The sequence below is a fragment of the Silurus aristotelis genome, assembly GCF_946808225.1.
Source record: "Silurus aristotelis genome assembly, chromosome: 19".
Taxonomy (NCBI): Eukaryota; Metazoa; Chordata; class Actinopteri; order Siluriformes; family Siluridae; genus Silurus; species Silurus aristotelis.
In genome coordinates, this window is record NC_139592.1 from 14,407,264 (window position 1) to 14,430,542 (window position 23,279).

Sequence of the window (23,279 nt, forward strand, 5' to 3'; positions counted from 1 at the left end):
TATACTGTGATTAACCTCTACAGTGCATTTGACAAAGAAAAGTAGAAGCCTGTTTTGAATTTTTATCTGCCCTTGTCTGAATTGCTGATAGAGTTGGATAGTGTTGTCTATCACATCCTTCCATAATCTTCTGTATTTGTTCAGGTGGTGAGAACTTGTAACTGTTAAGTCTATTTACATTGATCCCTCGTGTCCTGTGAATGGAATGGATGAGACGGCTCCCATTAGAAAAAGAGGATAGAATAAAGCTGACCAGTATGAAATATTTTGTAGTGACTCTTTGCCTCTAAGGGAATAGCAAAATTCCACCAAAATAATCCACACAGCATCAAAGAACAACCGTTTTTTTCCCCTTTAGTTTGTCTTTATATATATATATATATATATATATATATATATATATATATATATATATATATATATATATATATATATATATATATATATATACACACATAAATGTGTGTGAATGAGAGGGAGGGCAGTGGAGTGGTGCGGTTGTAGGGTGAAGAGGTGGAGAAGGTGGAGAAGTTTAGGTACCTGGGGTCAACAGTGCAAAGTAATGGAGAGAGTGTGTTAGAGAAGTAAAGAAAAGAGTGCAGGCAGGGTGGAGTGGGTGGAGAAGAGTGGCAGGAGTGATTTGTGAGAGAAGGGAATCTGCAAGAGTGAAAGGGAAAGTTTATAGGACTGTGGTGAGACCTGCGATGTTGTATGGATTAGAGACAGTGGCATTGAGTAAAAGACAGGAGGTGGAGCTGGAGGTAGCAGAGCTGAAGATGTTAAGGTTTTCGTTGTGATGAGAATGGACAGTATTAGAAATGAGTTTTTTTATTAGAGGGACAGCGCATGTAGGACCTTTTGGAGACAATGTGAGGGAGGCGAGATTGAGATGGTTTGGACATGTGCAGAGAAGGGGCATGGGGAATATCGGTGGAAGAATGCTAAGGATGGAGCCACCAGAAAGAAGGAAAAGAAGAAGGACAAAGAGGCGGTTTATGGATGTGGTAAGGGAAGACATGCAGGTAGTTGGGTTGAAAGAGGCAGATGTAGAGGACAGGGGGTTATGGAAACGGATGATCCACTGTGGCGACCCTTAATGGGAGAAGATGAAGAAGAAGAAGAAGAAGAGCAAATCTCTGGATACGGCAGTATAAACACCCTTGACATAATACAAAACTACATGACTTCATCTGTGAGCTGCTTGCATTTATATGTTTCTGTCAGATAGGCTTCCAAATCATTAATATCGATGTAAGAGTCTGGTGTGTCTGTGTGTGTGTCTCAGCTGTCAGTGTTCTTTGGTCCAGGCTGTCTGGGTTCTATTTTAAGCAAGGGGCTTGGCTGGGGGGTGGAGACTCCTGAAGTGAAGTGGCATTGTAATGAAACACACATCACTAGGGAAGAGACCATCTAGATAGTCCAGGACTCGAGACACTACTTGTAGTCTCCTTTAAATATAAAATAATATAATTATGATTAATCATTTGCAATCAGTGTGCTAATTGTGTCACAGCCTGATATTATTGTGAAATAATCATGATAAGAGGATCTGACTGTGTTGCTGTTCTCAATTATTCATGTTGGTCTTCTCATTGTTTCCAATTCTTGGTAAGCTTATGTTTTTTGCAAAGCGTTTGGAAGCCGATTATCAATGCCTCGTCTTTCATTTAGACCTGAAAAGAAAAACAGCTAAGAAACATTGTTACTGAAACAAGAGCACTGTCTCTGTAGGGCTACAGCTGTGTTATCTCGCCTCTGCCAGCCTGCTCAGTTCAACCACCGTCCTAGGCTATCAGAGCATCCCACATAAATCTAGCTTCAATTGACAACCACTGTGTCAGGTTGATCAAAACACAGGCTTGCTCTTGTGTTAAAGGTCACCTGTCAGCCGCAAATCTTTATGGACAGTTAATTCACTCTCCCGTTTCCAAGCATCTGACAAAATCAGTAAACATACAATATTTATTTCTCTTTACCCATAGCATTAAAACACAAACGTAATGGAGCGGATGACAGAGATTCTGACGGAGTGCCAGATCAATCGTGCTAATGACTGCAGTTTTGACATATTAAAAATCATTAAAGCTTTTATCCACTCCTTTCAGTTGTGAGTTAATTGAGAGCCAATGATGCTTGGCAGTGACAACCTGGAAAAATGTCTAGAAAGTAAGACAGAGATACCCACTAATAGTGTCCAACAACAGTGATACCTCTGAAGAAAAATGCATTTCTGTCTAAAACTTAAGGCGTCCTTTTGAGTTCCTTTCAAACAAGGGCACTTTGTTGAGGAACTCCCGCTGCTTATTTGTGGAAAGAAATCAAATTGTTTAAGCTTTTGGATTGGAATGTCTGCCAAACTATTTAAAAATGACTTCTAAGGGATCCATTGGAGAAATGTTTTGAATTGATTTTGTGAATCACAAAAACCCAAACCAATTACCACATGCTGTGCTTACTATTGGAAACTTTTATTTAACAAATAAAAGGTTAAAAATGGTTCTTCCTTTTCTGAAGGTAACCAGCTGTAAAACAAATAACATTTCTGGGTGCTAAAGGTAAGTTTTTTAAAAGTGTACATTAAATGCCAGTCTGGAACCTGGTGATTTTGTCACACTTTTCGACTGGTGATGTATCCCATCAGATAGAACGGCAAGCCAGATAACATGGAGTTTTATATTCTGTTGAATCAGTTGCATCATCGGTTTTTACAGTGTAGAGGTCAGATAGCCAATGCAGCAGCAGGGGAGAGAAAGAAAAGTCCAGAAAGTTGAATGACTGAACGCCTCCCTGCCTGCACACAGCCTGCTGAAGCCCATTCTCACGCCTGTCATGGCCTGATTTATCTTGTTTAGAGGAGTGAGATTGGCTTTCTGATAAAGCCGAGGATGTAGGCTTGCATTTGCCTTGAGGCAGCAAGATAGATAGGCTGCCTTGGTGTGGCACAGTGTTAAAAATTGATTTGTGGTGGATGTGGTCTTGGGGAAACAGAATTCTGGAGGCACACTGACATTGTGGTTTCATACCTAATTCATTGGAAAGGTCTACTTGGCTGACATCATGCTGTTATTAAAATGTAGCAAATACAGTATGCTATATACCTAGGATGCCATAATATTAAAAATGGAACTGATTTCCAAGTAAGCATTTATACTAATAAATCTCTATTCAATATTAGATTATTCAAAAATACTGATCTGCCTTGATTAAATCAAGTGAATAAATAGTCATTTATCAAGTTGTTTGTATGACAATGAATCAATCAGTGATTGTTTGTGGGGCAACTAAAAATGTCAAGCACCTGCACCTCTGTAAAAGTGTTTCTTTAATTTTTTGGTGACATCCCAAAAACATAGCATTCATTAGCCACGTTAATAAATTATGCCAATGGAAAAACCTCACAACCTATAGTAAGACAAATGTGTCCATACAATTGGATCCATTTTTTTTTTTTTCAAACAAAAACTTACATTTATTTCAAAAACTAAAAGAGATTAAAAGTTTTCCTTTGGTTACTCGGAATAAGGTTAGGGCTTAATTTAGGCATTTCCTTTACATTTGCGGCATTTGGCAGACGCTTTTATCCAGAGCGACTTACAACTGAGCAGGGGAGGGTTTTAGGGCTTTGCTCAAGGGCCCAGCAGTGGCAGCTTGGTGGTGGTGGGATTTGAACCTGTGATCTTCTGATCCAAAGCCCAATGCCTTAACCACTGAGCTACCACCTCCACTGCCTTTGCATTAATTTGCTTAATTAATAATCATGCCAATAAGCAATCCACTTAGGGGTAATTTGTGGGTGTTTCTATAAGCGAGTGTGTTAAATGTTATCCAATGGTAAAGGAGATTTGACTGTTTGCATCTTTTAATGGGTTTACATTGGGTTACTGTTTCTGTTACTGTTACATTTCACTGTGGTGCAGGTTTGGTGTGATCGTATATTCCCTGGTTCTCCAGATGCATTCTGTCACTGCAGTGGGATGAACGTCTGGGAGTTGTTATTCAACAAATGACCAAAGGCTTGAGCAATAAAAGCCTATGGTAGCATCATTAAGTCAAACTAAAATTACAGCTTTACCCTTTTAGACTTCAATATATAACAGTGCTTTAGTAATCCATTACATAAACTGTGCTGCCTAGGCAGCTGTAAGTATCTAAGGCCTGACATCTAGTGTTGAAAATAATTAACTACCGCTATACTTTTCAATGGTCAATTAAAGTGAAGGAAAAAAAGGATTAATTAATAAGTAAACCCAAACCAAAGCCTTTCACACCATAGCCATCATTTTTTGAACTATTGATATTGACTCCTATTATTCTTACTCATCTTACATCTCCATTTTGCAAGATCCTATGCATAAATTTTCATAAATATAAAACCCTATTCTTGTTAGTGTTAGTGTTGTCAGAACTCAGGCCTGGTTAAAAGCTTATTTGTCTGGTCAGATAATTTGTTAACTAGTTTTTTTCTATGGTTATGCATGAGCATAGAGAGGCTATTGTGATCACTCAGGTTTGTTTACATTGGCATTGTGAGATGCTTAATGTCCACATACTCTATGTACTCTGATCACCAAACACACCTTTTTTTTTTTTCATCTTGTGCTCCCCTTCTGCCTGACAACATCCTGGTTTATGTACTGCTATAATATGGCTCCTCAAATGTGTGGACTGGCCTGGTTGAGCCTTATTCCTCAGCTCACACTTCAGTAGTCACAGTTTCCAGTGATGATGACTTCCTACCCGGATGCCACAGACATTCATTGCCCAATAACTGCTATAAAAATGACTCACCTTAATAATAACGTGGATAAACATATACAGCATTTGCTCTTTGCACAGATGTTCCTCTGGGTCAGTTGTTCAGGCTGCAAGCCTTCTGAGATGTGTCTCTTATTAGCTCACAACATCTGGATAGAGATCCTTTGGTCCACTCTTCTTGGAAAAATTGCTAAAGACCTATCAGATTGGATACAGACCAGTGGGAATCAGCTATTTTCTTATCATAAATTCTGAATCATACTTAATGCATTCCCACATTCCCTATGCTACCACTGCCATGCATAAATATAGGGATGGTATTCTCAGACTGATAAACAATACTGGGTTTTCTGCTTAGAGCCAAAGACAAAATTTAATATGTTTAAAAACCTTTTTCCATTTAATGTTTATTATCATTATTATTATTATTATTATTATTATTATTATTATTATTATTATTATTATTATTATTTATTTTTTCCACTATTAATTTCATTAATTTTATATATTTGATAATGTTTTCCTTTTTTATACTGTAATAATTTTTCCATCCTCTAAAGTGTTTTGTCACCTCACATGATATTTCTTTGCTACTTTCACTATACTAAGCACTATACAAACAAAACAGAATTGGAATATTTTCTTATTGTTTCATAATCTATGCCCTACATAAAAGACAAATAAGAAATAAGAAATATGTGAAGAAATAAACTTTAACTTGATCAAAAACATAAACCATGTGGTGCAAGGTGAGACCCAAGTGCTTAACAAGGAACAGGTGTGAGTGATCAGTGACGTGTCAGTAGGTCTTGTGACATGCAGGGGGTATCATGATGGGAGATACGCGTCACTCAAAGCATAATATCAACAATATATTTGTGAACAGTAATTGAAGGAAGAAGCATAGTTAGAGTTGGGAAGGATACACATTTGTTAAAGAGTTTATTACAGTAAAATCACTGTACAGAGCAATAAGAGGGTAATAAATTAGTTTCTCAAGTGTCTGCAGTGGAACGACAGGCCAACATTCATCAAGCTTTTAAAACAATATAAAGCCAAAGACGCTACCGAGAAACACCTCAGATGCATTTTATAAAATATTACACAACAATAAATAAGATAAATATTTTTGAAAGAACAGTGGACTGGATGATGCAGTAGGTCTAGACAGCACTCCAACATAGTGGAAACATGATCCAACACTATTGACTTCTAAAAGAAGTCAATAGTGAAGTCTAACAGAAATCACAGAAATTGTACAAATAAGCATCTCCTACAGTCTTGTCTTGATGTAACGCTTAGCAGAATTATAATTGCTGAAAACTAGTTTACCCTTCAGCTTCTAACTGAAAAGACAGTTGTCTTTATTATGCATATTTATTGGTTATGCTATGCCACAGAAAATCCTGGATCATAACAAATTGTTTGCAAATATAACTCTGACCCAGTAGAGCTCTTACTCTGAACCATTACCTGATCATCAGAAGTTATGTATGTTTCAAGTAGTTTCTGGAGTTTCAGATTTATAGATTAATTTTTTTTAAAAGTTTTTTACATTTACAACTTGGTGTTTATCTCTGTTTTCTCCAAATGTATTTTTTCTGCTTTCTCCTCCTTCTTCTCTGGAGCTTCACATAAAAACACCACTGGTTCTGGTTTCTCCACCATAGCTGTCCTTTGAGATCTTCCTGTTTGCAATTGCAGAAAACAAGATACAGAATTAGATTTCTAAACCAGTAAATCTTTTGAAACCTAAAAAGGTCAGAAGATTTTACCTATTAGGTACTTTCTGTGGAAGTAATGACACAGCATAAGGCCAAAGAAAAGAGCAAATCCAGTGCAGCCAGCAATCATACCACAGAGGAGGAAACTATAACTGCCTTCCATCTGAATGATCTAGAGCCAATATAATAAATATAATTAGTCTAAATTATTTCAAAATGTAAAAACAATTAAAAAAAAAAAAATTTGCATTTCATACCGATCCAACCACGACCTGGAGGACCATTTCACCCATTCCAGCAGAGGTAACTACAACTGTGGTGGCACATCCTGAAAAAAGACAAGAGTAATAAGATATTTGAGGTGGTTGTTTCCTTGTGCTCAAAATGTACAGTATTAAACTATTACAGTGTTTTGCACAAGTCTTGACCTCCTTTTTGGGGCATTTTGTTTTATAGACACAAAGATCATTAAAGAATGAGATAAGCAGACAGCCGTGGGTGTAATTAAGTGTTCTAGGATATGCCACTGTCCATCTTACCCAATTAAGTACATTGGACAAATGTGAAAAACATTTAAGATGCATGTTAAATACATATATAAAAGATGAATGTATAAATATATTACTAAACTCCAGTACATTATAGTAATATCTAAAGTTACTGCAAGCCTTGAAATGACACTTTGTCGTTTAGTCTTATGATTAAATAAGCAGTATTTAATACCATTTTATATTCCAGCCTTTAAAAGTAAAGAAAGAAAATTATGTTTAGGTTTTACCTACCCTGGTAGTCTAGAATGTCCTCAGTGTAAGCAAGCATGCATGGAAAAATGCTGCTGAGGAACAGACCAAGTAAACATGTCCCTACAAACAGGAATATGGTACTAGTGTAGAAAATCAGCAACAGCAATACTGTCACTATTACACCAACCTAAGGGACACATTCAGGTACAGAGACAGTGTTTAGTAACACGTGAGTACAGCATACCTCAAATTATAAAATTGTTTTAAGATATTTACCAGACTGAACATGAGCAGGTACACTGGTCTGAAGCGATAGGCCAATGGAATGGACATCAACCTTCCTCCAGTGATTGCAGCCCAGAAGATACAGGGTAAATAGCCAGCTGTTTTAGCATTCAGTGATATTGGAGGCGAGACGGCGTATGTGTATGAAAAACCAGCATAGGCACCCTATAACCAGAGTCAGTGACTGTTACATATGATTTATAAAGCTATAAAAAGCTATGCATAAAGCTAGGTCTATTAAGACATGGTAGTGGACAAAAAATGAAGTGGCCTGAACTGAACCCCACTGAACTGGAATACCAAGACCTTCTCACCCAACATCAGTGCCTTACTAATGCTCTTGTGGCTAATTGAGCACAAGTCCTCACAACTACACGCCAATCTCAAAAGGAAAGCCTTCCCACAAGAGTGGAGCTTTTATAGCAGCATTAAATAATTATAAATCATTGAACATTGCGCATTAACTAATGACTGCTGCTCACCACAATGCCATCAGTCATAAATAGGACCAGTCCTCCCAAAATATGGACTCCAAAGAACGAGGCAGGAAAGCCACGCAGCCTACCATTCATACAGCAGCCTAAAGGGTTTCCATGACCTAGAGAAAGTGATAAAGTAATTAAAAAAGTCCATAGCATCAAAACATCAGGACAAGCTGTTCTGTTCTTTCTCTGTACCTCCAAATACTTGGTCTTGTCCCTCTGCACACTCAGTTGTTTTGGTCTTCTTGGCCAGCTCATCTTTTTTCTTGAGATGTGGAGGTTCATTTGGGCAACATGGGATCAGATTTTCACAGTACATTAGCACAAGCACTGAAATGGGTACTGGTAGCTGGAACAAAAGAGACAGGCTTTAACTTACTATGACTTGATTGTTTGACCCAAATTCCAGGACAATTTTACCATCCTGCCTGGCCTCTCTTTTCTTTAGCTCTAAATACACCCTACTAATCTCTCATGAAACTGGGTTTAGATTATTTCAGCTCTCCTGTCTAATGATTTCTGCCTGTGTTCTTTACATAGAAATCTTAATTGGTTTTAAGTCTCTGTGAAGTGTTTGTGGCATTGCAGTATTCTGAATTCATTAGCTGCTTAGTTCCATAAGTCCCTCATTTCAACTCTCACTTTGTGCATTTGAAACTTTTGCACTTTTGTGCATTTTTTATCACTCACCATCTCTATATTTATCTATTATTTATTAATCTCTTTATTTATGCTATATAGTATTTTCTCATCAAGCCCTAATTAAAGCATTTTCAAGCAAGAGTAGTAATGGATCACTTAATATCCTACATTAATCAGAGCCATGATCCAGAATGCACAGGACACATTGGACTGCTCCATGACTTCTCCAGAATGCTCTGAGTGGTTAAAAAGCACAGGACTCCTGAGACCTGCCAGACTGTGTCTGAAGTGGTGCATTATTGCCTCATTCTCTGTGTTGTTCATACTGGGACAGTGCTCCGAAAGGAAAGGATCTGCGATTAGGGGACTCACCAGAGCACCCAATCCAATAAAGAAGTGCAAAGCCTAGAAAAAAAAGACACATGTTAGCAAAATCACCAGGGTAATGTACACAAAGTTTGTCACAATTGAAATGCTAAAGACATGTTGTGTATGCACCCTAGTCACCTGTAGAAAGATTGCCGAGTCTTTCTGATAAAGAACGACCAGCTGAACGTTTGCAATTGTGTCAATGATACCCATCGCCAGTCCTGACACAGCCATAGCTATGGCTAATTGCAATACGTTGTAGCAGAGAGGAATTATGGCAAAAATTAAAGAAATGAGGAGAGAAGAGAGGAAGAGAGCAGAGAGAGCATTGAGCAACCTGAAAAAGAGAGAGAGAGAGAGAGAAAGAGAGAGAGAGAGAGAGAGAGAGAGAGAGAGAGAGAGAGAAAGAGAGAGAGAGAGAGAGAGAGAGAGAGAGAGAGAGAGAGAGAGAGTTACTATTGTTAAAAACTCAAAGGATACTTTAGAATTGTAAGAATTACACAATAACTACAAATGTAATTTTCAAAGATTGAGGTTATCGTATTTATGTAATAAAAATCAATTTATAGCCTGCAGTTTTGCATTATATTTCCATCAAATGAATGTTCAAGCAATTTTATTTTATATATATATATTTATATATATATATATATATATATATATATATATATATATATATATATATATATATATATATATATATATATATATATATATATATATATATATAAAATAAAATATTAAAATAATACAATAAAAAGTAATAATAATAAAATGATAATATAAAAGTAATAAAAGTATAATACAAAAATAATATTTAAAAAGTGGGTTGTTTTACATCGATTTAAATGTGATACGTTTAGATTAGTTTTAGTGTTTTGCTTGTTTTTTCTTTTTCTTTTTACAAAAAATCAACAAAGAAAGACAGTATTATGTGTATGAGATGAAGACTCACATTACACCACATATAGTATCTTCATAGTGGATCAGAAGCGGAATACATTAATAAAGCATTACAGGAAAATTGCTTTTTTGAGGGTGTGAAAGTTAAACAAACAAACAAGTTTAGCAGAGATTGCGATTGCGTATACAACTCCAAAGTGGAGTATTTAAATAGGTGCCTTTTTACTGTATTTAATTCAATGACTTATCTGGAATCCTTATGAATTTAACATGCAAATTAAGAAATTTTATTTTTCCAGTAAAAATACATAATGCAGCAATACAGCATACTCACGTTCTCTTGAAAACTCCACCAATCGCACTGCCAATAAGCAGACAGACCTGCTGCGAGAAGAAAACCCAAGTGATCTCCTGTAGCGTTGAGTTGGTCTGACATTTCAGATCTAATATGGTGGGTCCCAGGAATGCTATACAGAGTCCAAAACTAAAGAACACACTCCAATATGTCAGTGTGTGCTGCCAATTCTGTTTAAAAAGTGTAATAAGACGCCCCTCAACAAGCATGTTGCTATCAGAATGAATGAATTATTGAATGTCAGATGTCCTTGAAGATTCTGCAGATTTCCTGCTCACACTGTTTTTGCTCGGTTCTAGGTTGTCAAAAAGAAGCAGGTGTTGTACGGTATTTATAGAGTCGTTGACATGGGATATTCACAAAATACATTTCAGGTTAATACCTGAAAGGGAGGATGCAACCAAACTTTTTTTAAACTGTCAATGATTTTCATGTATGGCTTCATGTTGAAATCGGATTTCACTGGTAACTAAATCATTTTATGGTTCAGCCACTCTATCCTATCTCTTACAGGGTTAATTAGTGTGGGAGACCGGAAGGCCATGATGCGTTCCCTAGGGTTTGCATAGTTTTGAAGCAACTGGAGCAGTTGTTCTTGTCAATGAGTGAATATAATTTATTCATCCTAAAAAAGAAAATTTAATTTCTGACTTTTATTTAAAACAGTTAAAAAAAAAATACATACATTTTACCTGATTAAAAATGTCCATTACAGATTTGGCACTTTTAATCAAGAAGTTTAATGATAAATAATTAAGCAAAATGATATTGTGTAGCAATAATAAGCGGGAAATTAATTCTTCGTGGTTTTTCCTGGTCAGTTAAAGATTGTAATGCAGTTGCATTACAATTGCATTACATTGCACTACTTTCATGCATGAAAGACATATAAACATGAATATAAACATACATATTTATTGTGCCGTAGGTTCCTGAATAAAATGCTTTGGCCTTTTTAGATTAGATCAGATTAAGTGTCCTTCATTCATTCATTCATTCATTCATCTTCATTAGCGATGAACACTTGGCTCAAAACCAGTGGCACCAATGGGCATAATTGTACATGCACATTCGTGCAATTCTTCATGCCCAGGGATAATAGTGCATGAAGTTCCTCTAATGGCATGTTCTTGGAGTTTGGAGAAAACTTGCTGGATCTTTATGTGGATTCCAAAAAAAAAAAAAAAAACAGTAATCCGAGCTCAGAATCAAACCAGAGATCCTGAAGACGAGGCTGTGAGTCTCTACGCACTGCAGCTCCATGCCACAAACAGTAATATATTAAAATTTATGTTGCTATGGTTCCCTTTATTTATGATTTTGTAATATTTAGAAATAAATAACTAAATAGATAACAATCTAATCTTCTTAAATTATGCAGTTTTTTAAATGATTTCTAGTTCAATAAAACATATAGTAAAAATTTAAACATAGAAACAATCCTATTTACAACATGGTAAAGTTCCATACCTAATGCGGCTCTTTAAGCTATAAGCATTACATGAAGCTGGAGCTTATTTTTCAAAGGTTTTCCAACTTTTTGGCTGCTCATGTGGGTCAGGATATCATGTAGGTGAGAGTCACTTAGTTTACATTTGAGTTTACACTTGTTGAAATTCTTCAGACTGAAAATCTGCGGAAAGTCACAGCAGTAGGGTACTGCCAAGGTTTTTGCAGCATTTCCCCGTTTTGTTTTTTTCTTGGTGCAGGCCAGAAGGCATCTTTCGGAATCTCTGCTCTGTTCTAATGAAAAAATATATAAAATGTCTCCATTTACTGCCATGGCTCTGTTCAGAACATGACAAATACATTATTACATTTGTTCAAAATAGACCTAATTTCATAATCTTCCAAGATAATTTATATAATAAATAAAAACAATTCTAATAGTGCAGACATATTCCTTAAAACAAAAATAAAAGCCTTTTATAGATGGAAGCCTTTTATAGATGGACACTCATTAACAACTCTTAACCTCTCTCTCACTCCCTCTTAATGCGTTACACTGACAAAGAAGGACTTAATGCAACACACATTTAACTGTGAACTTAAAAGTTTCTTCCTGCTTCAACTTGTCGAAGTTACATTTTAACAACACATTGCCTGTCAGAGTTGTAGGGATTCGGAAGCAGCTGGCAGATGAGTTATGGATTAGAGAATGTTCACAAAGTCTCATTGTGCAAGGATGATTTGTTAGACAACCAAGCATGCACACTTGTTATACAAGTGGATTTGGTGTAATTCAGTTGTAATTTGTATTATTGCACTAGGGGTTACTACTATTCTACTACAGTTTAACACTCTTGCAGTATGGCAAAGCACAATATCCCACTGAAAAAGACCACTGCTATTATTCAATACTGTTGTCATGAAGGGATGTACTGCAACAATGGTAAGGTAGTAGGTGTCAAGGTAACACCCACATGATTGGTAGGAACCAAGGTTTTTTAGCAAAGCATTGCCCACTGCTTCTGCCAACTTGCCTTCTTAATGCATTCTGGTGCCATCTTTATCCAGCTTTCAACACATCACCTTCAAAAACTGACTTGTCATCTCCACTTGCCTTATATATCCTACCCTACTATATAACAAATAATTGTTATTTACTGTAACGTTATGGCCGATCAGTGAACGTGTACGCAAAGATTCTGGTTTACAGGGTAACCTATTTAAACAAGAGATCAAATAGGATACAAAGCCTATAAGATTTGCATAATTGATCCAAGAAATCAAGTTCAAATCTTTGGCGTGTTTTTCAGCTTTGATCTTAAATGTCTCCCTTTTAGCTGTGTTTTATATTCTTCACTCGTCCCTTAATAAATACTAAAGCAGATTCACTGTTTCATCTCGTTTATGTTTCGTTTAAATTCCTAAAAAAAAAAAAAAGACTTCGAATAAAGGGTGAGACTCGTACAACACTTTAAAGGCAAGATACATTTTATTTTTCCTTGTAAAACAAATATTCCAAAAATCATGTCAGCTCAATTAAAACTGTTTTTTTTTTTTTTTTTGTTTAGTTTTATTTTAGATAAATTATCATAGATTGAAAGGCTACATAAGTGAACAAAGATAGAAGTCATGGAAATAGACAAAAGAAGCAGAGAAAGCTCAGAATGGTGTGAGCTGAATTATATTCTGCTTCACCACCCACCTGGCTCCACAGATAATTTATCTGAAAGGCATCTAGAAGCATCAAAATACTTAAAAAATACACATGTGAAGCATCACAAAGTCAATAAGGTTGTTACTAGCTCGCATCTGAGTCTTCTTGACATTCATACACCCAAATCATCGTACACTCTACCTTTCCTGTCACACCATCTAAACATAACTCACGACACATGTAATGCCACTCCATGAACTGCGGTACTACGATGCAATTATAGGCGACGTTTAAGCTGCGAAAATGTTGAAAGCAAAACGGCTTTAAAAGCATTATTTTAACTTTTTTTTTTATGTTATTGTAATTCTTTTTAGAATTGTTAGAAAATGTACAGGGTGATGTAGAACATTCTACTCGTTTCCAGCACACAAAAGTCTGAAAAAAAAGACTGAAAGCGGCTTCGAAATTTAAAACATTCTAAACCGAAAAGATACAATTTCTTTATATTAAAAAAGAAAAAGGAAAATTAGAAACCTTGGGGTGTGTGGTGAGGGAGGAGGCAAGATTTTTGTTTACACATAAAGTAAAGCCCGCATTAAAAACGAAGGGCGGAGAAAGCGGTGATATGGTTGAAGGCGATGAAATGCTTCGTGTTCGTGTAACGTGTTGGAACTGAACAGCTATTGATGGCGATCCACAAATCCATAGCTTGATAACAAAAATCTAACACATTCACTTAACAAAGACGAACCTGCCCACTGTGAAGAAAAGCATTGAACAGAACGAGATCATGAGCTTTGGCTTATGTGGTGAACACCCCCCCAAACCCCCCCACCCCCACTGCAGTATTTTCAAATGTTGTATTTTGCTTCTGAAAGTCAAAGAATAAAACATTAAACCAAATCATTGATCTAATGTTTATATCTGTAACTACATATTTTAAAAGGTTGTAATGTTGAAGCTTTAACCAAATCGATCCTTGAAATTAATGAGTTTTCAAGGGCATATTGACGGTGCAATAAATGTACCAGCACTTTCTTAAATTGTAATTGACTAAGGATCAAATTAGCCAAAAAAAAAAAAAAAGCATCACCAACGCTCAATACTAATATATATTACCGTAAGCTGGCGATAGAGAAAGTTGTGCAGGTACTTTCGGCGATACTGTTTGCAAATAGTGTGGGTGATACTTCACAGAGAGTTCATTTGAAATATTGTATTTACAGGATGAAAGCAATAAACAAACATCCAAAACACCTGGAGCAGTGTGAAAAGTAAACTCCACTGTTCCGCAATAAGAAAAAAACAAAACAAAAAAAAGAAAACCGGTAAAACAATTTTACTGCCATCAGAAAGAAGACAATCAGTCTTCGCCTGATGGAGCATCCTCCTCAGAGGCATCGTCCTTTTCTTCTTTCTCCTTCTCGCTCTCTCGTCCCTCTTTCTCCTCGCCGTCGTTGTCCTCCCCTTCTCCGCCGCTTTCCTCGGCTTTCTTAGCTGGGGGTGATTTTTTCTTCTCGGCTTTCTTCTTGTCTTGCTTGTCCTTCTCCTCTTCTTCCTCTCCCTCTTTGGGGCTTTCGATGTCTTCATCCTCATCTTTAGGGATGACTTTTTTGGATACAACCTTCTTTGCCTTAGTTTGACGCTTTCCTCTCTTCTTTTTTGGCCCCCTGCTCACTAAAATACAAAAAAATATACATGTCAACGCACAACATATACATGTGGGTGTATATTTCTGCATCACAATATGTCGTAATTAGTACCTGAAGTTCTTATTCTGGATTTGGGGGACTTCGTGTCTTTGCTCCTCCTGCTGACTTTTGAGTTCCTCCTCTTGGGCCGCCCGTAGTCGCTGTCATCATCATCGTCCTCCACCATAAAATCTTCATCGCTACCTGAATCCTCTATGGAAGTGAAAGCGAACATAAATGCTCTAATTAGTATCCAACCAACTTGTTAAGTATACTTTCGCTCTAATACATGATGTCAGACACCTTTATTTGTGTGTACATAGGAAAAAATGCTGGTACCTCCTGTATAAACATCACTGTCTTCTTCATCTTCCTCTTCTTCTCCCTCCTCTTCTTCACTGCCTCCATCCCCGAGAAGAATCTCCCTCTGTTTGGAGGCTGCTTTACTAGCAGCCTGCCGCACCTGTCGGCCCTTCTTCCTCACAACCTTATCATCATCATCGCTATCATCTAACAGAATATATTTAATACAAAAAACTAAATAAATAAAGGTGCATAAACAACAGACTTTAAATTTACATGTACATGGAGTTTCACTACTGATCATGTCTAGACTATTCAGATTTATTACCGCCGCAGTAAAATAAAATGATTTTTTTTTCAGAAAGGAGTGCGTGAATAATGCAAGCAAAGTTGTAGGTGATACCTGCAGCTCTTTTCCTTTTAGCAGTCGCTTGCCTCCCTTTGCTGGTCTTTTTAGTCTCGTAGTCACTGTCGCCACCATCGTCATCCTCTTCTTCCTCCCCGTAGTCATTATCGTCATCACTTAAATCCTCTGCAACAGAAGAAAACCAGGTTTCTTATGACTGAGCAACAGCTGTGTCGTTAAATACGTTCGAAAAATAGTAACAACAAAACTTGACTTACTCTTATGGTCTTTAATTCGAGACTCATCACTGTAAAAAAACAAGACAGAAGGTTATTCGAACAGATGTTTTGGTTACAAGCTGCTCGCTCGTTTGAAATAATTGGCTCATCTCATCAACATCCACTCACATGCGCACGTCTCTCGTGCACGCATGTAGCACACAGGAGTATATTTCGTTTTTCATGACTGAAAAGGAAAACTTATTTAAGCCAACCTCTGTTTCACTGCCTTCTTGGGTCTGTCGGCATTCCCTTCATATTCCTCATCTACATTCATAATAAAAAATAATAATAATAATAATAAAATGAAAGTTGTTCAAACATCATAACAACAATATAGCAGTTAAGTGCAGGATAACTTTATTCAATTGTAACTTGAATTATATTATTAACAGCCAATTATTTTGGTTTATTTTCAGTCTTTGAAGGCATATTGCCTTAATAGGAGCTGTGCGTTTTTTTTTTTTTTTTTTTTTTTTTTTTTTACTAAACTGAATAAAAAAATGGTTAGACTAATAAAAGACATAATACATATTCGTAAAGTGTTTTGTAATTACAACAGTGCTGCATCAAAACTTTTTAGTCCATTTCTTGGTTCTTAAACATGACTAAATGTTTCTTTTTAAGGTAATTAACATTGCACAAGAATTAAAGCTACGGTATATTAAACCCGATACGTTAGAGGTTTACTCACCAGCATCATCAGACTCTTGAAACTGGGCATAATCAACTACCCTCTTATTCCTGCAGGTACAAACCGAAACATAAGTAATTAATGACAATAAAATAACAATAAAATAACATTTTGACGGTCTTACAGCGTTTCCTCGTCCGAGGCTTTTTTTAAAAATTAAACTAAAATTGCTGTTGTCCATCACATACTACATGCCCGCCGTGATACTTTAAACCTTTCTTTCGGCTTGGTGTGGCATTCGAATACCTCAGCGCCGCTATGATAAAGAACACTACAGGAAGTCTTTCCTGTCGATTGCTATTAACACTTATAATACAATAACTGTGCCCTGTGTCAGAGAGATCTCCTTCTCTCATATCACTATAAGTTGTTAAATATACAATCTGTTCTATTCTGTATTTAATGTTAATATGTTAAGATCGCGTCAATGCGCCTAAATCTACAGTCTCTTTTATTGTCCACCTGAGGACACTGATCACATTGTGTACTTCAATTCTTTTTTTTTTTTTTTTTTTTTATCATCATCACAACGTGCTGGTGCACCTTTTGTACAGTTACTGAAGTTCCCGCCTGTTTATACAATCATCATTAAAATAGAAAACAGTATATTATAATTTTGGCAAAGTTTTTACTTTGTTAATGTACCTTAATGTGCAGTTCTCTGCTTTCTACCTGACAGCTATAAACAATGTATGATAAGGGTTTTTTTTGCATTATTTTTCACTCCGTGTCTCATTGTGACCTTTCAATTTAAACTGGCCTTAATATTCTTCTCTAGCTGTAATATTTATTCTACAACTTACTGTTTGTTGTGTTGTACGTCTGTATCTATCTATCTATCTATCTATCTATCTATCTATCTATCTATCTATCTATCTATCTATCTATCGATCGATCGATCTCGATCTCTCTCTCTCTCTCTCTCTCTATCTTAGACTTTAATCACTACGCATGAACAATGTAAGAATGTTTACAGGAAAGTTTGTTTTATACTCCATGAAATCTAAGGAGACGTTTGTACAAGGGTTTTCTGATCCTTCTTTTTCACCCCCACTCCCTTTTTCTATCTCTCATAGGACGCTTGATATCGTAATAATTCGATATCGTAAAAACCGGTTATCAGACTGTGACCAGATCAAACCGCAACGCGCCTAATTCTGTAAATACATTTTGAAAACACAAACAATAAATGCTTTGGTAGACTGTTCACTATTACTACGAGTGCGGTTCGTTTTTAACCACATTTTCGTGTGTTTATAACGCTGCAATAACGCTGTGTAAAGTTAAATAAACATTATGACCGGACGCTGTAGTATGAACGCAGCCGTAACTCTTCGCCATTGAAGTAGACAGGGAGCTAAGAAGCTAACAGCGCCTCATGTGCACACAAGCGGCGCTAACGACAACATGAAGCGAAAAAAAAACTTGCCTTAGGCCAATAAAGTCTCTGCACAACTCGATTCGTCGACTTATTATACAACACACTTCATTTTACTGCACGGGGGAAACACTGTAACGAATCGGGCACTTTTTGTGTTATTTCGTAGCTAATTGGAAGCTGCCCAAATAGGAAGCCAATTACAGCGCCATGTATTTTGCACGGCTTGCGTACGCAGAACGTGCGTCCAAACACGCAACCATGCTCATCTTTATTTAGGGGGAATAAATGCGTGTTCTCGGTGTTGTTTTGCATAAAAGTAAACCAAATAATCGACCGAAGTAAATGAGCGAACCAGCAAGCCGTGGGCAAACCGGTTAGCTAGTTAGCATAGGCATGCAAGCTAGCAAACATGGAGAAAGGTGAGAGCCGTACAGGCGTGTAGCTGTACAACGCAGTCGCCCGATCCACTGTTAAGATCACGGCTCCAAGTCCAACCGTTTAACACATGCACCACAAAACAAACCACGTCCTCCACGTACCTCGAAGGCCTCGCCATTCTGCAGATCGGAGTCCGTAACGGTGCTTTTTCGGCGTCCCAGTAATGTCAGAAGGATATTTGGCGGCAGGTTTGGTTACACCGAGCGAGCAGCCACTGGTGTGCTAAGGTATGTAGCGACTCCAAGCCAGGTAGTTTCCAACAGGCTAGGCTAACTCGTTTGCCCAACGTTATCCGAATAATAACCTAGATCCGGAAAAACCTACGCCTTGTTTTTTTTAAGTATAACCACGTTTTGGTTGAAAAAAATGATCAGATTTTGGCTAAGCACAATAATGCTGGTTCTGAATATCGATGAATGGTAGCTCACTAGCTAGCCAGCTACTGTTGCGAGCATTGCGCCTGGCCTGTTGCAGCCAGGAGGCGTTTAGTGTTTGTAGAAAGTGGGATGGGACTGAGAGGCTTAAAGATGCCCGTAAAATCAGGATTGGATGGCCGAACTGTTCTTTGCGAGATCCCGACCTGGGATCGTGTGATCATGAAGGATTTTCAATGCAATAACATCTACACTCAAATCAAAACTGTACCTCCCAGATCCTTGGTATACTAACATCAAGGATGCCTGTTTATGAACCTTAAAGATAAACAATATCCACAACTTCAAGTGAAAGATGGGCTTTAAAAGTTTAGTATAGCTTTGTTTTTCATTAGAAATAAATAGGCTTTTTACTTGTCATATGCATTACAGCACAGTGAAATTCTTTCTTGGCATATCAAATTTGGCTAGGAAGATGCCCCTGAAGCACAGAATGTTAAGGGCCTTGCTCAAGGGCCAAAGAGTGGCAGCTTGGTGATACTGTGGCTTGAACCTCTGACCTTTCTTTTCAGTAACCCGGAGCCTTAACCAGAAAGTTTCAACATGTTACAATTCAAGAAAGAAACGCAGAGCCGTTTCATTAACTTTATTATAGCCGATTCATCAATCCTGAGCACAAAGGAAGTAAATAAGTGTCGCTATATAAACCGAAGCAGCTTGTGGGCTGTGAATCTATTTTGCCATTTCCTACAATTCACACATTCATACTTCTTACAGCTAATTATTGGGACAGTTTTACTTTTATTATCAGAAACTAAAGGAATCAGAACAGCAGGATAAAGTCAGCCATGTAATAATGTGTTAAGCCTTTAGCTCCAGTTGCAGCATGAGCAGCTTGTGTCAAACACCAGGCTGGTTGCACATTGCTGGAAATAAGTCTGGCCTGCGTTGCACTCGTAGAACTTGTTGCTGTTGGCGGCGAATGGGTACAGACCGTTGGCTTTGCCAGCGCAGAAGGAGCTGTTCATGCCGCTGGTGCCGCTGGAGCTTCCACCGCTGGAGCTTCCACCACTTGAGCTTCCACTGCCAGAGTTTCCTCCACTTGCACTAGCGGTTGTGGTGCTCACTCCTGGTATTGGTGGAAGGGGAGTTGCAGGAGGATTGCAGGCTTAAAAGAGAACAAACTATAATGTTAATAGCCAAGTATTTGACACTAATGCTTTACTAATAATTAGCTTTGATAGTTATCATATATTTAATTATTTACTTTGCAACCTTCATGAATGGTTAAGTAAAAGGGGAGGATGAAAACTGTTGTTATTTATCCTGTAGAATGTAAATCTTACGTTGTTGGTCCAGATTCAAGGCCTTGTGAAGCACATTAATTAGAGGATATTTGCCCTGGTTGCAGAAAGTTCCCAAATAGTCATCCATGTCAATGGTCCACACCATAGCACCAGCAAAGTTGCTTTTCATCAGCCATTCAGCCTACAGGGGCATTTTTTTTATTTGCTTTATTCTTAAACATTTTGTTAACTAAACATTGAAATAAGCATCTACACATTATATTCAAGTTAAACTATAGAGAAAATGGTTTGCCTTTATCTGGAAGCTCTTCATGTTATCATAGCCAACCCACTGGTTTCCCTGATAGGCATAGGGCACGTCTTGTTGAGAGTTCCACACCTCAGTTGCGCCCCCTTGCAGGAAGGTACAGATCTACCCAAGAAAAAACAAAAACAAATGAGTGCAACTGTGAGATGCAACAAAACTCTGGTGCTCAGAATAAATTATCAATAAATAGTCAACCTAATAAACATAGTCTGTCTGTATTACCTCAAAATAAGCCAGTTCCCCAGCTTCCTGAGTGTATTTTCCTGGTGTTCCAGCTCCAGAGATTGGAGCTCCAATTCCATGGTTGGCAGGGTTTTTCAGGGTAAATGTGTTACCATAGGTGGGAAACCCAACAAGAAGCTTATTTGCAGGAGCACCATTGTTCAACCAGTAATTCATTGCATAGTCCTAAAGAGCATCAGGTTAGCATTAGTGGCGTTTAGTGGCCTACCGAACTCCAATGTCCAGTGGCTGAGACTTATTTCCCCTTATGACTGGAGTATGACACATTAATTGGCTCATTAAACATAAGTTACCACAACATACCACATTAAAGTAGATATAGGATCCACTGTCAAACGAGTCCCTGTACAGGGGGCTGCACTCTCCTGTGAAAGGATCCCATGATCCATGCATGTCATAGGTCATAACATTAATCATGTCCAGCGATCTGGGTATGAAAAAGATGATACAAAATATCAAACTCAACAGCTCAGTATATATTGTGGGTGTTGGAATTGACTGTGACTTACTGTCCAAGCTGAGGAATTTGGTAAGCAGTGTCAATGGTGCCTCGACCTGATGAGACCGCAGCGGACATCAGCAGTCTGGCTCTGTTGGTCTGTTTGGCCTCTGCCTCAAATGCACTTCTCATTTCCTAGATGCCGATGCATAAAGGAATACAAGATTACATAAAAAGGTATACTTTTTTCATGAATATTTATGTAATGGTTTGACTTCATGATTTTTTTTTCCAGCACCACAATGACACAATAATGATATATACTTTTTTTTTAGCAAATGTATATCAAATACAGCATTGCTGATATCTAGGAATTTCACTGTTGAAAACTCAGATACGTACAGCTAACAGAACTGAGTACAGTTGCTGATCTTGTGGTGGGCTTCCCCTGTTGGCTGGGTACTCCCAGTCAATGTCCAATCCATCAAATTCATACTTTCTCAGGAAAACAATGACAGAATTGATGAAAGTCTGGCGGTTGGCAGCACTGGCTACCATGGCTGAAAACCTAGAAGGGAGATGCAGAATTTAGTTCAGTTCAACATACCTTATGATTTGCTCTTTTGTAAATACTTAAAGTTTATTTTCTTACCCTGAGGAGCCAAAGTTCCACCCACCAACTGACAGCAGAGTTTTCAGGTTGCCGTTCCTGTAGTTATGTGTGTGAGCAAGAAGGACACAATGGAGGACAGAGATAGCACATATACAGTTTAGTTTTATCATCTTGTCTATACGTGAACAAAAGGTTAAAATGGTAACACAACCGGACACACTCACTTGTCCTTCAGGGCATTGAATTGGCTGTAGAGCTCCACATCATTCCACTCATACGTAGCAATTTTGTAGTCATTGGTCATGGTGGCAAAAGCGTAGAGAAGATGGGTACACAGGCAGGGGTCGATGTTATTGGGCATGTAGATGGTGGGAGGAGGGCGATACTGCGCCCAATTTGTAAAGTAGCATGATAAAATGTAGGCTGAGCCTGTACAGAGCAGCAGTACAGTTAGTTAGTGTCGTTGTTGCGTGTAGCAAAAACTCACAAATCACACCATCATACTTACCAAGCTGCATTTGAAGCAGCAGGGCCAATGCTGTGTATACAATGAGAGAAAGAAATAGAATTTATGATTCAAGTTTAATATTATGAGTTTCAAACGCAGAGATATTTATTCCTTTGTCCTAATAAAAGCTGATTATCTTAGCCACTTACCTGAAACCAAGGCTACCTTGCCCATTGTTGCTGTGCACAAAGAGTGTACCACAGGGCTTGCTCTTTTAAATACTCACAGTTGACCCTCAAACTCCCAAAACATGGCAGAGGTAGTGTTTGCAGTAGATAGCAGATAGCAAATGGTACTTAAGATTACCAAAATGACTGCCGTAAAAATGAAAACACAATTACTATTTATCATAATTGTTGTGTACTTCTCTCAATGCAATAATGGATTGCCATTCTGATGCAGAAATGTAAAGAACACTAAGCTAAAGACACTGAATGATGAAGTTTAGAGCAAAAATTACTGCAGCAGTCAGTTGCAAATATTAAATGAAGAGGACAAGAAATTATAGCATGTTAGATGCCATGTTTCTTAATTGTGTTTTGTATTATCATATTTTATGCTATTTATGCATTTGGAAATTCATTGGCCCTAATAAAGACCAAGTTATAACTTTCTTTTAGCTTCTCCCATTAGGGTTCGCCACAGCAGATCATCCGCATGTTTGATTTGGCACATGTTTTACGCTGGATGCCCTTCCTAACGCAACCCTCCCCAGTTATCCGGGCTTGGGACCGGCACTATGAGTGGCTGGGGTTGGTTCTCTGACCGGGGATCGAACCCGGGCCGCAGGGGTGAGAGCGCCTCATCCTAACCACTAGACCAGAAACCCAGAAAGACCAGAAACCCTTAAAGACCAAATTATACTGTGCATAAAGGTGCAACAAAATCTTTAATATTTTAAAATATAGTAAATCTGTATTCTAAAACAAATGTAAGCTCATTGAGTGTATGTTTTGTCATTATCATATTATAGTTCTCTAATAAAGATATTTTAAA

At 37.6% G+C, this 23,279-nt stretch overlaps 3 protein-coding genes across 3 annotated transcripts; all 3 read right to left on the reverse strand.

Moving 5' to 3' along the window:
- Positions 1 to 5,681: 5,681 nt before the first annotated feature.
- mfsd4ab (major facilitator superfamily domain containing 4Ab) lies at positions 5,682 to 10,608 on the reverse strand. Its single transcript, XM_083521632.1, has 10 exons — positions 10,238 to 10,608; positions 9,139 to 9,337; positions 8,800 to 9,036; positions 8,185 to 8,338; positions 7,990 to 8,105; positions 7,499 to 7,672; positions 7,262 to 7,409; positions 6,737 to 6,807; positions 6,531 to 6,651; positions 5,682 to 6,443 (listed from the first exon to the last, which is right to left on the reverse strand). The coding sequence occupies exons 1-10, from the start codon at positions 10,465 to 10,467 to the stop codon at positions 6,313 to 6,315; spliced, it is 1,581 nt and encodes a 526-aa protein (XP_083377758.1). The 5' UTR covers positions 10,468 to 10,608; the 3' UTR covers positions 5,682 to 6,312.
- Positions 10,609 to 13,177: 2,569 nt separating this feature from the next.
- Positions 13,178 to 19,153, reverse strand: nucks1b (nuclear casein kinase and cyclin-dependent kinase substrate 1b). Its single transcript, XM_083521261.1, has 8 exons — positions 18,594 to 19,153; positions 16,674 to 16,723; positions 16,195 to 16,246; positions 15,980 to 16,008; positions 15,759 to 15,887; positions 15,392 to 15,562; positions 15,125 to 15,265; positions 13,178 to 15,038 (listed from the first exon to the last, which is right to left on the reverse strand). The coding sequence occupies exons 1-8, from the start codon at positions 18,608 to 18,610 to the stop codon at positions 14,725 to 14,727; spliced, it is 903 nt and encodes a 300-aa protein (XP_083377387.1). The 5' UTR covers positions 18,611 to 19,153; the 3' UTR covers positions 13,178 to 14,724.
- Positions 18,820 to 23,279, reverse strand: LOC310715090 (acidic mammalian chitinase-like). Its single transcript, XM_083521282.1, has 11 exons — positions 22,433 to 23,279; positions 22,284 to 22,313; positions 22,000 to 22,204; positions 21,815 to 21,871; positions 21,565 to 21,730; positions 21,233 to 21,357; positions 21,027 to 21,150; positions 20,703 to 20,888; positions 20,466 to 20,585; positions 20,213 to 20,354; positions 18,820 to 20,034 (listed from the first exon to the last, which is right to left on the reverse strand). Exons 1-11 carry the CDS (start codon positions 22,455 to 22,457, stop codon positions 19,736 to 19,738), a joined length of 1,479 nt encoding a protein of 492 aa, XP_083377408.1. The 5' UTR covers positions 22,458 to 23,279; the 3' UTR covers positions 18,820 to 19,735.

Excerpts from the sequence above, each read along its gene's own strand:
- LOC310715090 (XM_083521282.1), bottom strand. The coding sequence starts at position 22,457 with ATGGGCAAGGTAGCCTTGGTTTCAG. Across the intron at positions 22,314-22,432 it reads CAAGGTAGCCTTGGTTTCAG|CATTGGCCCTGCTGCTTCAA; the intron begins GTAAGTGGCTAA and ends TTGTATACACAG. Across the intron at positions 21,731-21,814 it reads TGGAACTTTGGCTCCTCAGG|GTTTTCAGCCATGGTAGCCA; the intron begins GTAAGAAAATAA and ends TCTCCCTTCTAG.
- mfsd4ab (XM_083521632.1), bottom strand. The coding sequence starts at position 10,467 with ATGCTTGTTGAGGGGCGTCTTATTACACTTTTTAAACAGAATTGGCAG. Across the intron at positions 7,410-7,498 it reads ACCTGCTCATGTTCAGTCTG|GTTGGTGTAATAGTGACAGT; the intron begins GTAAATATCTTA and ends TGTGTCCCTTAG. Across the intron at positions 6,444-6,530 it reads CCACAGAAAGTACCTAATAG|GAAGATCTCAAAGGACAGCT; the intron begins GTAAAATCTTCT and ends AATTGCAAACAG.
- nucks1b (XM_083521261.1), bottom strand. Across the intron at positions 15,888-15,979 it reads TCGAATTAAAGACCATAAGA|AGGATTTAAGTGATGACGAT; the intron begins GTAAGTCAAGTT and ends CTTCTGTTGCAG. Across the intron at positions 15,039-15,124 it reads ATCCAGAATAAGAACTTCAG|TGAGCAGGGGGCCAAAAAAG; the intron begins GTACTAATTACG and ends TTTGTATTTTAG.